This window comes from Polypterus senegalus, chromosome 1 (genome assembly GCF_016835505.1).
Source record: "Polypterus senegalus isolate Bchr_013 chromosome 1, ASM1683550v1, whole genome shotgun sequence".
Lineage (NCBI taxonomy): Eukaryota > Metazoa > Chordata > Cladistia > Polypteriformes > Polypteridae > Polypterus > Polypterus senegalus.
The window spans coordinates 206,766,013-206,778,951 of NC_053154.1; the positions used below are offsets into that span (position 1 = coordinate 206,766,013).

At 36.9% G+C, this 12,939-nt stretch overlaps 1 protein-coding gene across 3 annotated transcripts in view; it reads left to right on the top strand.

Moving 5' to 3' along the window:
* The first annotated feature begins 2,528 nt into the window (after nt 1–2,528).
* The window catches only part of LOC120538384 (tropomyosin alpha-3 chain), a 64,713-nt gene continuing 54,302 nt past the window's right edge, over nt 2,529–12,939 (top strand). For 2 of the 3 annotated variants that reach the window (XM_039767893.1, XM_039767885.1), the window contains exons 1-2: nt 2,530–2,768; nt 3,355–3,480. In XM_039767893.1, the coding sequence (XP_039623827.1) occupies nt 2,655–2,768; nt 3,355–3,480 (240 nt within the window). In that variant the 5' untranslated portion in view covers nt 2,530–2,654. Of the gene's footprint in view, nt 2,769–3,354; nt 3,481–12,939 lie in introns of all 3 variants that reach the window. The other variant, XM_039767903.1, reaches the window with a different exon arrangement.

Genomic DNA, 12,939 nt, shown 5'->3' on the forward strand with positions numbered 1-12,939 from the left:
TGAACACAAAAAAAAGTTTAACCCCTGTAGCTATCAAATTACTATTGCACGTTACACTCTACAAGAAACAGTGCAAAAGCACCCCATTCCTTCCTGACTTGTATCATGTACAGTAAGAGGGTGAGAAATGGATAAATGTCATTTTAATATCACTGGCATTTCATTCATTTCATCTGCACATTCACTAAACATTATCCATTGTTAGAGTCACATGGAGCACAAGCTTTTTCTGCAAGGCCAAAATGTGTCTAAATCAGGTGTAGGCAATGTCAGTTCTGGAGGGCCACAGTGGGTGCAGGTTTTCGTTCCAACCCAATTGCTTAATTAGAAACTCATTCTTGACAGTTTCAGACCTTATTTATTTTTATGACTTGTTAGTCTGTAATGTTAGGTTCTTATATCATAGAATTTTTTTCCAAGGATATCATCTAAATGATTTGAAGCCTAAAATGGATAATTTTCAGTCAATCACATTTTTCTCTTAAGTATTTTATTCAATCAAATGGTGCACGATGAATCCATGGAGGTGTAAATGAAAAACGTGTTAAATGGAGAACTGCTGGCTCCTTTGTCATTTGCATCTTATTGTTAATAAGGAGCCTTTAAAAATAGTGAATGCAGCTGTTTAAGACTAAAATAATCAATTAAGGGTGGAGAACTTTAATAAGGAAGGCCACTAAAATGAAGTATCAAAATGTCACTTGAGCAACAAGTGCTTCATTAGCAATTATTGACTTCTCATTAAGAAACTGGATTAGAACAAAAACCGGCAGCCACCGAGGCTCTCCAGGACTGAAGTTGCCTACCCTGGTCTAAATGGACTACAACTCAACCACAGAGCACATTCACTTTTACCGATAAAGAGGTATTATTATTCACCAAACAACCTATCATGTGCATTTTTGTGATTGGATGGTGTAGGAGCTGCCTTGGATTAACCATTAAGCTAAATAAACATATGCTCTGGGCACTAAGTGGGCACTACAGAGTTTGTTCCATCATGCTCTTTCATCTTTCACTGCCACACTCATTTTTAGTCACATTTTTTATTGTCCTTATCTGCCATGTTCGCCTTTAATCAACATTGTTAAAAAAAAAGTTTTAAACTTTTTAAAGTATGAATAAAGTCTAAATTAAGTTAAAAAGGCAACAATAGGGATTTCTTTGTATCTTTTAATTAATAATTTAATAATGTTGAAATGCTATATATATATTCAGGGTCAGAAAGCAATTCAATAAAAGATTGCTTGTTTTGTACAAATTATGATATTTCTCTGTTGGAATTTTTTTTTTTTTAATTTCCACCAACACTGATTTCTGCAGGGAGAGGATTTTCAAAATTGAAAAGAATGCTCTGAAGATCAAGCAATTTCAGTATATATAACATAAGATCTAATTTTACCTTATAATCTTTGGTAGAGAAATTAAAAATTGCTTTCAATACATTTTTTATTTGCATTTTTCTCTTACATCAGCTTTAGTAAAAAATTAATTAAAAAGTGTTCAAATTTTACATTTTTCCAGTTGCTTTAGTTATAAGTAAATAACTTGTTTATATTTCTATTCAATATTTTTTTGAAGGTTTATACTTAAAAGATTTATGGGGTCCTAGGAATAGCTTGAAAGAAAACTAAATTTTGAATCTTACATTTCACCTTCAGCACTTAATGAGCCTTAACGTCTTGTCAGTTAAGCTATGGAAGGGCCAAGGGTTCATTACTGTTGGGCTGTGCTTAGAGTATCAGTTAGTCTTACTTCAACCCTGGGTAGGAATACCTGAAGAAAATGCAAGTAGACTCAGTAAGGTTGTGCATTCTGTACACAGAACTCAGTGAGATTTGAACATAGCAGCACTACAATGTCATTTCTTTCAGTTTTCATTTAGTACAAACAATATCTTAGTGAATTACAGATCATTAAAGCTAATTATGCAACAGTCAGGACTCTTGGTCAAAGGACTCACTAATGTTTTGTTGTTGATAATAAGTAAACAGTTACTTCTTAACATGAAGTCAAAAATATAAGTGATGAACCAAAATCAAGTGTATTTCTCAGGTTAGTTTTTCTGAATCTTATTACAGCTCCTACTGTGAGAGCCATTAAGGATAATTCAAAATGTAAAAGAATTCTGCTAGGCCAAGAGGAACTCAAGTTCAAATCTGAAGTCTTCTTTTTGTTTCCCCAGATTAGAGACAGGGCCAGCTGCGCTGCACATTCCTATTGTGTGTTCGGCTATCTATTGTGACCTGGCTGAGTGACAAAAAATAGACAGATCTAAAATTACCCTAAAATGACAACCCTGTCCTGCCATTCTACAGCTGTCCTGTTACAATCCAAATACAGCACAGATGCCTTCTGGTGAGGTGGACCCATTTTGGGAAAATGGTTTCACCATCACAGAAGCTAGGAGGAGTGCAGGAACAGAATAGCTGGGAGTGGCTGGTTTAATAGAGACAACTTTGGAGTTTGAGGGGTGGTTGGGGAGTTGGGCTGGCATAGGAGGCTTTAAATATCCCTGCCCCTGAGTTTAAGTTTGTCACATTCAGCCTGCTCTGCTGAACCCTCTTCTTGTCCCTGCTCTCCTTAAATTGGTGTGGATCTTTGGTTTTAAGTCTTTAAGCCTACTGTACTAAGTTATCTGAACACTTGTCAAGATGGAAGCCATCAAGAAGAAGATGCAGATGCTTAAACTGGACAAGGAAAATGCCTTGGACAGAGCAGAGCAGGCCGAAGCTGACAAGAAAGCAGCTGAAGAGAGAAGCAAACAGGTAGGCAGGAGACAAAGAACTTAGGGTCATCACTGAAACAGGATATTTGGCTGTCTTAAATTAGTCCAAGTTAGGTAAGGCGGTTGACAGAAGCATAACTAAAAAGTTTAGTAGCAGATGCTAAATTAAGACTATTCTGCCAAGTAAAGCATGCAATAAATTTTTGAAAAATAAAAAGAGAACAAATTGAAAACCTTCTTTGTCTGATCTCCTGGTAATTATTTGGCAAATCAGTGCTCTTATTTTTCATGTGTTGCCTTTATATCCAAACACCCTTCCTCAGAATATTCTTTAATCTTGTATGAGAAATAAATAATATGCCAAAAGTTCATTCTAGGCAATCCACAAAATGACTATTTTCTGACCCTTTTGGGAGCATCCTTTTAAACTTAGAAAGAGATAGCGAGTTATTTAGATGTGTATGTCATAAAAAACAGTAAATGAATAAGAAACCAAAGATAGTTATCACCTTAAGAGGTTACATTTCACTTGTAGTTTGAAGGAAATTTAGTTTTTTATAGACTTAGAAGTTCCTCTCTGACTCTGTTCTGTTGTCTTTTTCACACTTGTTTTATCTCCTACACAGCTTGAAGATGAGTTGCTGGCCATGCAGAAGAAACTGAAGGGGACAGAGGATGAGCTTGACAAATACTCAGAAGCACTGAAGGATGCTCAAGAAAAACTAGAGCTGGCTGAGAAGAAGGCTGCAGATGTGAGTCCCATCGATATATGTTCAGGAACCCTTGTTGGCCTCCACCAAAAAATCTGTATTTATTCATTACAGAAACGCTGCCCACTTAGATAGGTCTATCATTTTGTACTGACTACAGAATTACTCATTCAACCAGTGTACTGCCAGCCATACAGATGTACCTAAAATATCCATCATTTCACTAAAAATATTAATTTTTAAACTGTTTCCAGAATACTGTCCACACTTCCACAGTTATCTGAAGTTAATTTAAGAAATGAGTACATATGCTTGTCATGTGAAATATAGAAGACAGAAAAAGGATTAAAACATTTTTGTTAAGACTCAAAATATCACAAATGCCTTTCTTTTATTAGCGCAGGCAGCCGCTACAATACTGGGATGTGTGACAGCTGCCAGCCTTTAACAATTCACTATGACGCCACCGTATTACATTCCTCATTCCTCTCCCTGCAAGCTATCCTGAGTGTTCTGGCAGTCTGGATCTCATCTAAGGCTGTGTCCTTGCATGCTCAGAGAGTCAAGCAAACTTGTTCTCTGCTCCTTGTCATATTGACTGACAAGTCTCCTCAATGTGAGGTGAATTTGTACAATGCACAGGTGCAGGGCAATAAATGGTAGCCTTTAAAAAGAAGACTGCCTTATGAAATCTACCTTTTAAAAAGAATGTAACAATAACCATTTCTCAACATAGCAATAACATATTTATATAAATATGCAAAATAATAAAATATTATGGTTTCCTGTTCACAATCCAACACAAAATTCTTAAACTGTCTTATTTAAATTCAGGTTTGTTATGAAGCCTATCTTAGCAGCAGTTAAATATCAAATAACTTAACACATTCATTAGATTAACCAGAGTAACTGCAGAAAATGTATATGATCAAGGGGATTATGTGGAAACTCCTCACAGACAGGGCCCGGGAAAAGAATTCAGACCCAGGATGCTAAATCTAGAAGGTAACATCTCTAAGCATTGTGCAATCATGTCTCACATGTTTAAATTATTTCAGTACAATTTATTGTTATTGTATCCTACAGGTCAATCAAAATTACAGTTATATTACCAATTCTGTGGGTGAAAACTCATGAAAAAGAGCAGTGACAATATAAGAGGCAGTCCATAGTCTAAGTAATTAAACAAAAAGATCATTAAACAAAATGATAACAACAAACAGTAGTAATGAACATTAATAAATATACTAGTATCAAAAAATACATAATTATGAGATATAACATTAAACATGTATCAGAGAAAAAGATCCGTCTGAGCTTAGTTGTCGGTAACAGTAAATAAGTAGTACAAAATAATTGATAGTGTAGGTGCTTACAAGATGAAGTCATAGTTACAGAAAACAAGCATGTGCACGAGTGTGCCCCTTCATCTAAGGCTGGTTGTTCCCTTGAGCATGACCTTGTACCCTTGTTAAAAAATGGGCTCAGAAAATAAATTAATATTAAATCAAAAACACTAAGGAATAGATCACATTTCTGCTTATGGCTCTTTGAACACATATATAAAAAAATAAATAATCTGTAAGACAACAGTTATTCTTTACCTTCTCTAAGGAGAGTAAATAAAGCCATTAAGTTCCTCAACAGAAATTTTTTTTTAAGATCATTTGAAAATTGTTGACTGAAACAATAGAAATACTCATTTGCTTAGACATGCATACAAGTGTAAGCCACTGCTTACTTACATGACTGATGTTTAAAATACAGCTCATCTAAAAATAACTGAAAATGACAGGTTCCTACCTTGGGCCCATTAATATTTATAGCTACACCCTGTAACATTTAATTAGGCTGAAATAGAAGGGAAAATGTTGGTCATTGTAAGGTTGAAATAGTTATAGTTCAATTCATGACAAACTTCCAACACTACTGATTGATTTACATAATTAACAAGGTGCAACACCAAGACAACTCTGAAAAGCGTGTTACAATCCCTAAAAGTAAAATGCTCACAGTACCACGTGAAAGATGGCACACTGTTGTGCAATTACCAAATTGTGTTAAAATGGTGCAGTAAATGTCATTCTGATGATAAGGAACAAACTTACAGAACTGACATCTGCAGCAAAATATTAAAATACATTAGTTTGCGGCTATTTATTAGGCAGCACAAGGCTGCAAGGTTAGGTTCCCCTGTTAATTCAGTGTGAGACTCAAAAGAAATCTAAACATGTCTGTTTTTCATGAATATGTTATCATTCATCCATTTGCCCATTTTCGCTACACTACTGCAGGAGATGGTCTTGCTAGCAACCAGTAGGGTATATCAGATATCTCAAATTTTATTCCATAGTCACAATAACTAGGCTCAGATTAGATTCAGCATTCCCATGGTAATACAGCTCGAAGACATATTTGCTTTGCTAGATCCAAATAATTATTTATGCAAATATATATACATTGTTATGTTATATATTATATTGTGGTCTCCAGGGAGCACCACTGAGCCCCAAACCATAGACACAATTGCACCATAACAGTCCCAGTTAAACTAAAGTGCTTTTAATTTAAACAGAGCCTTCATACAGGCATCTTTTTTCACAATACATCACAACTCTTTCTGTTCTTTTTCTTCCTTTTCTTTTTCTCCACCTCCACTCTCTCCACACCCGACACCAACTTTCCCTGAGTTGAGTGGAGGGCTCTTTTTAACTCTGGACCCAGGAGTACTTCCGGTGCTTAATCTATTGTCCCTGGGAAGCACTTCTGGGTCAGGCAAGCCCAACATGGTCTTTGTAACATCAATATCCAAGAGCTCCCTCTGGAGACCCCCACAGAACCTGCAGGGCAGGCTCATGGGACAACAATTCCCATGCTGTCCTGTGGGTATCCATACTGGGGATTGCCAGACAGGATGCTGCCACCTAGTGTACAGGAGGATGCTCAGACATGGCCGAACATTTGAACCAAATAAAAAATGCATATGTTTGGGATGTTGTGAGCACACAATTGGATGACTTGATGTATGGATTTGGCAACACAAGTAACATGAGATTTTTTTCATAGATAGTTTTGATATTGTTTGTTGCTGTCTAGCATTTGTCACCATAGACGTCTATTATGTCTCAAACATTATTATTTCTGCTCTGCACAAAAACATGAAATTAAACATTTTGTTTTGGCCGTTATTACAAATTAGGGCAGCACGGTGGCGCACTGGGTAGCGCTGCTGCCTCACAGTTAGGAGAGCTGGGTTCGCTTCCCAGGTCCTCCCTGCATGGAGTTTGCATGTTCTCCCTGTGTCTGCATGGGTTTCCTCCGGGTGCTCCAGTTTCCTCCCACAGTCCAAAGACATGCAGGTTAGGTGCATTGGCGATCCTAAATTGTCCCTAGTGTGTGCTTGGTGTGTGTGTGGTGGGCTTGTGCCTCGCCCGGGGATTGTTTCCTGCCTTGCACCCTGTGTTGGTTGGGATTGGCTCCAGCAGACCCCCATGACCCTGTAGTTAGGATATAGCGGGTTGGAAAATGGATGGATGGATGGATTACAAATTAGATAGGGTAAATAACATAAAAAAATTGCATTTTTGAATGGAGTATTCCTTTAAGGATTGGGCATAAAATGTTTTCCTGAACTGGAAAACATTGAAAAACAAACAAAGATACTTTTAGTTTGGGGTGTTGTGAACATTGCAGATTGTGGAACTTACAACAGACAACATGGTGCTACATTTCTAGCAATTAGTCATAAGAGTAAAGGGTCAGGGCTATGTATTCAAAATTGGAATACCTAAATTTGGAGAAAATTATATGTTTTTGTCCAATGAAATACAGTATATGGAAAATACAGACACTTCTACAAATTCAATATTCTAACTGCCAGGGAGAGAATTTGCAGAAAACATTCAAAACCAGTTTTACCGAGATATGACATACATCTGACCACTAACCTTGCTATGATTTCCTCTTCAGAAAAGACTGTCCACAAGGACATTAGTAGACATAATGAACATAAACTGATGAGCTATCAGAGGAGTAAAACAGAAAATATTCAATAGTCAGATGGCAGACTAAGCATGTTAAACACAGAGAAACCAAATCCTAAAACCAAAATAAAATACAGTGAGAAATTTTCCAAAGTCAAAAGTTCTTAATATAACTGGTTATCCTTTCTCATACTAGCACAACTACTTAATTTGTTACAGGTCTTCAGTCCAAAGATTGGACAAACTACTTAATGCACACACTGACGTCTTTTATAAAGGAATTGAGATGATAAGTGACAAATCATATAACTAACAAAAGAGGTGATTGTTACAAACAGAACTCACAAAATGGTGGCACCTGTAAAAATATCAAACAAAATGGCTACACATGGACAACTCAAAAATAACAAAATTATTAAATAAAAAAAAAATGGAAAACAGGAAATCGCATATGTTTTTGAGAACCTGCTTTTATTCTACAAAATAAAATAAAAATACTTAGTTTAGAAATTCCATTTTACTGCTGTGTTGCATTTGATATAATGCATCAACAGGCTAGTGTATTTTCTTTGTATTTTCTTTTCTTTTTTCAGAATCACAAAAGTAAACTCATTTTTCTCCCAGAATAAAGTGGGAAGGTATGTGACATCATCTCCGAGCTTGAACATGCACATTGACAGCACACTATTATCAGGTGTAATTTATAACCATTTTTAAAATTACGTATTAAGTGTTTCATTTTTGTTTTGTTTTTTTTTTTTTTCATTTATTTGCTTATTTATTTTTTGCATTTTAACAATTTAGAGTTACTGTTAGGGATTAGGTAGCATTAAAGAAAAGAAAATAAATCACATCTTTGCACATTTCTGTACTCACTGTTTTGATTCCCACCATAGACATGCGCTCTGTTCCACAATGTTGGTGTTAATGACAAAGCACAGTCTGTCAAAGCACTAGAATCCTCCCTCCGAGGATATTCTGTATCCCACAGAAATATACTTCTCTACAAGCACACATTTTCTACATGAACTCTGTATATATGTGTTCCAACGGCAGTCCAACAAAAATCAACAAAATAGTCTTACATTGTATATTACACCTCCATTTTTTTTTTAACATTTTTATAGTTTCAGTTCTTCCAGCTGACAATTTAATATCATCACATATTTATAAAATTGAATGTGGCTTTGACTGAAGTAGGCTGCTGAGAGGATAGTCCAAATTCAATGCTGTAATTATGTTTCTCCTCATACTGTAAATTCCCACTGGCAGGATTGGCAGTGATTACATGTACATTCAGAGCAAAAGAGTTGTTAAGCTGAACTTCCTTTTTGCAGTAGTCATAGCAAAGCTTTTGCTTGAACTTTCTGTTGCATTTATAATTTGTACCATTTTAATGAAACAATTACTGTGACTTGAAAGTTTTCAGCAGTAGACACTTTAGCAGTGGACCAGATGATGCTGGAATTGTGTTGCTTCAGTGCCACCTAGTGTCTAATAAGGTACATTGCTCTTTATCTGGTCACTCTTTGACTCATGTCACTGATTAATTGCCTTTGCTCTTCTAGGATAAATTTAGCATCAGATCATCTTTTAACCTTCATACTATTATAGAACTAATCCATCTGTTTATTGCATAAATCTGCTGAACCGAAATATAGGGCCCAGTGTTCTACAGACAGTCATGAAAGGAACAATTCCTAGATGGATGCAACTCCTTTTTATTCTGGAAAAACATTATCTCAATGTTTGCTCTAATTATTTTCTTTGTAAGATTTCCTACCTGTAGTCTACTCTACGTGACCTAAATGAGAAATTTATTTCCCACTTGGAAACAGTCTGGAATTTTACAAATGGTTTAAAATCTGGCAGGAGATGAACTTGAACCTGATGTTATTAGCAAGATATTAGGACATTCTGCTTTTCATTCTTAAAAAAAAAAAAACTAGTTCTCACTGCCAGCCTAATAATGTAATCAATATTATATGTTTACAGTTTATGTAACAGTCCTCTATACCTGTAAAGTCACTTGGATTGGATTGCAAAATCTCATAGAAGGCCAATAGTCAGAAAGTGAACCCTTATATGGCAGCAAAATTGATCACTACACCACCCTACCACCTGTATTATAGAACTCATTTATCCATCCATCCATCATCCAACTCATTATATCCTATCTACAGGGTCACAAGGTTCTGCTGGAGCCAATCCCAGCCAACACAGGGCACAAGACAGGAAACAAACCCCAGGCAGGGCGCCAGCCCACTGCAGGGCACGCACACACACTGCACGGGACAATTTAGAATCGCCAATGCACCTAACCTGCACATCTTTGGACTGTGGGAGAACATGCAAACTCCATGCAGCAAGAACCTGAGAAGCAAACCCAGGTCCCCTAACTGCGAGGCAGCAGCACTACCCACTGCGCCACCGTACCGCCCAGAACTCATTTAATGAAACGAAAAATAAAAAGCTATCAACCTGACACTAAATAACAAGACATAATACAATAGTACACTTTCAGGCTTTCCTAATCCAAAATCCAGGTAAAGGTCAAAGGGCAAGAGTCTATCCTAACAGCACACAACACTAAATGGGCTGCTAGTCTATTGCAAGACACATTCAGGCACACACCCACAGTTACACATACTTGCACAATTTAGAGCCACCAACTAAATGCACCTGAATGTCTTTTGGAGATGTGAGGAAAATTGGAGTACCTGGAGAAAAACACAAGTTGACACAGAGAGCACAAGCAAAGTCCACAGTGACTGAGTCATAAACTGAACATGGAATACTCGGGCTGTGAAGCAGCAATATTAACCACTAAGTGACAATGCCACTCTACGGGAATAATAATGATCAATAAACAGAATATTATTACAACTTGCTACGTTGCTTGGCAGTAAGCTCAGAATTGTCACATACAGAACACATAGTGTGGCTTACCAATTATCTTATTCAGATTAAACATAAGTAAAACTAACATAAGTAATTAATTGGTTGATTTATTAATTGACTGATTGATCGATTAACACTACTACTTTTTTTATTTTTTTGTATTCTGAAGTGTGTCATTGTTGCAAAACTATTCAGGGAAAGTGCATAAATATTTTTGTTTTTCTTTCTTCTATTAATATCTTTGCACTGCAAAGTCCTGCATAGGTGTCGCTCTTGTACTTATTCTTATCTATGGGCAATTAGTATGCCATTTTGAATATAAATCTTTATTTGAGAAGTGCTTAGGAATACTTCACTATGACAAATTGCTTCACATTACAGAATGTGTCATTTTTTTTATGCAACCAGTCAGTGTTTGTACAAGAAAATGCTGCGGGTTAGCGTCTTGACTCAGAGGACTGAAACTTGGCATCAGCACACAGTAATTAGGATAGACAAGATGCTGTGATTCAGTAGCATGAAAATAAATCATCCTCCCAAATTGCCATTGAAGCCTTTAAGAACCCAGAATGCAATATGCTGAAGGAACACTGAGCAACTGTAAAGTAATGCATGTAATACTTTAAATAAATGCTTATAAATAAATTTAAACACATAGACATACAATTTAATAATCTGTGAACAGTAACCTGTAATCTGAAACTGGCTGACCAATATTTGCATTTAAGCAAGTTATGTTATTTTTGCCATCTGAATTTGCATAGTGAACATCTGTAAATTTGCCTTAATTCTGTATACTGTATCTATTATAGTGCAGGTTTGGCACACCAGAACAAACATTGATACTGCAGTTCCAGCATTCTGGATTTGAAGTCCCTGGTTGCTGTTCATGCAGAGTTAACACATTACCCATGCCCACTGGGGCTTTGCACTCACACCTCCAAGAGAATTGTATATGAGGTTAATTAAAGACTCTAAACTGTTCCCATAGTGCAAGTGGGTGTGTGTGTGACAGAGAGAGAGTGGGTCCTGAGATGAATTGGTGCCCTTTCTAGAGCTGTTTTCTGCTTGTGTCCAGCACTATTGGGATATACTCTGGGCCATGGTAAACCTGAGCTGAACTTAGCGGTTAAGAGAATGTTAATGTTATGATGGTGTAGTGTTATTACAACACAGCTTCAGGATTCCAGATTCAATGCCGAGCCAAGCCAATGTCCAGGTTGAGCGTGCAGTTTTCTTTTGTCTATATATAATGTTTCTATGGACACTCCAATCTTCTTTAACATTCCAGACAGTATGTGCCTGGACAACTCTAAATCAGCCTTGTATGAAAGACTGTGGCCATGTGTCTTGTTACGAACTGGTGTCCAATCCAAGTTTGCCATCTGTCTTTTCCCCAATACTGTTGATACAGATTTTGGCTCCCTATCAACTGAAAAGAAAAAGATATTGTAATGACAGAAACATATTTTGAATGTGGCCTACACAAACAATACTCAGAGCCCCAAATAATCAGACAATATACAAAAGGAGAAATGTATTCACTCTTTCAAATTATCCTTGGTCCATAATTAACTGTAAGGATAGTTGACTGACTTTCCATATCTCCCTCACTTTGTTTCTTTTCCTTCTCTACTTCTCTTATACCTGCTCTGGAAACCATTTACAACATTCTCTAAAACATAACTTTCTTGACCTTGGCAGATGGCCATGCATAAAATGTCCAAGAGGATACTGATACTGCCTGTTTGAACAATACAAAGGATTTGGAGTTCTGCCTCCCATGATCTCAATCCTAAATGCAGCTGTGTCCTCCAGCTACCACTAGGAACACAAATTACATTCACACTGCCTGTGCTGCCACATGCCTTGAAGAAGCTGAAAACAGGAGGTTCACCTGGTTCCTGAAAAGGTGTAGGTACTTTTCCTATAATTTGCATTTCCTGGCAGCACACCTGAATAAATGCTCCCATACAGAGGACATGGATATGTGCTCCCCAACCACCAGACTTAGGTATTAGTCAATTTACATTTATATAAATATATATGGAGAGTACTTTCAATTTACAAGTTCAGAATGCTATACACATTGTGGTTGAGGACAGCACTGCATGTTCCATGAAAAAATGTCCATGAAAAACGCCCATTTAATTTCACAAAAAAAAATCACGAAAAAGGGCTGCTATGCACACCATTACAAGAACTCTGTATCCAACACAACAGCCGGCAGGCTTGGCAAATATTTAGTTCTGGTCAGAGAAAAAGGAGCTCCATCCTGTGGTTTATTTTGTTTAAGGTTGAAACTTCCTTTTGGGCAGCTGCAGGCTTTATAGGTATGGGAACAGAAGGAGCAGAGTCACTTTCCCTCACTGGGCGTCTTTTTTGTATAACAGAGAGAACAAAAGAGGTTAACCCGGGGTGGTAGTGCCTACCTCAGATGAGCCCAGAGAATGATCCACAAGACCCACATGTGTAACAACATTTACAGTTTATGACATATCCCATAATCCATCTATTAATTTCCTGCATCCTATTAATCATTGTCAAGAGTTGGAGTTGGAGCCTATTCCAGCAGCAACAGATGCAAAGCAGTAACCACCTCTAAACAGCTCTCACA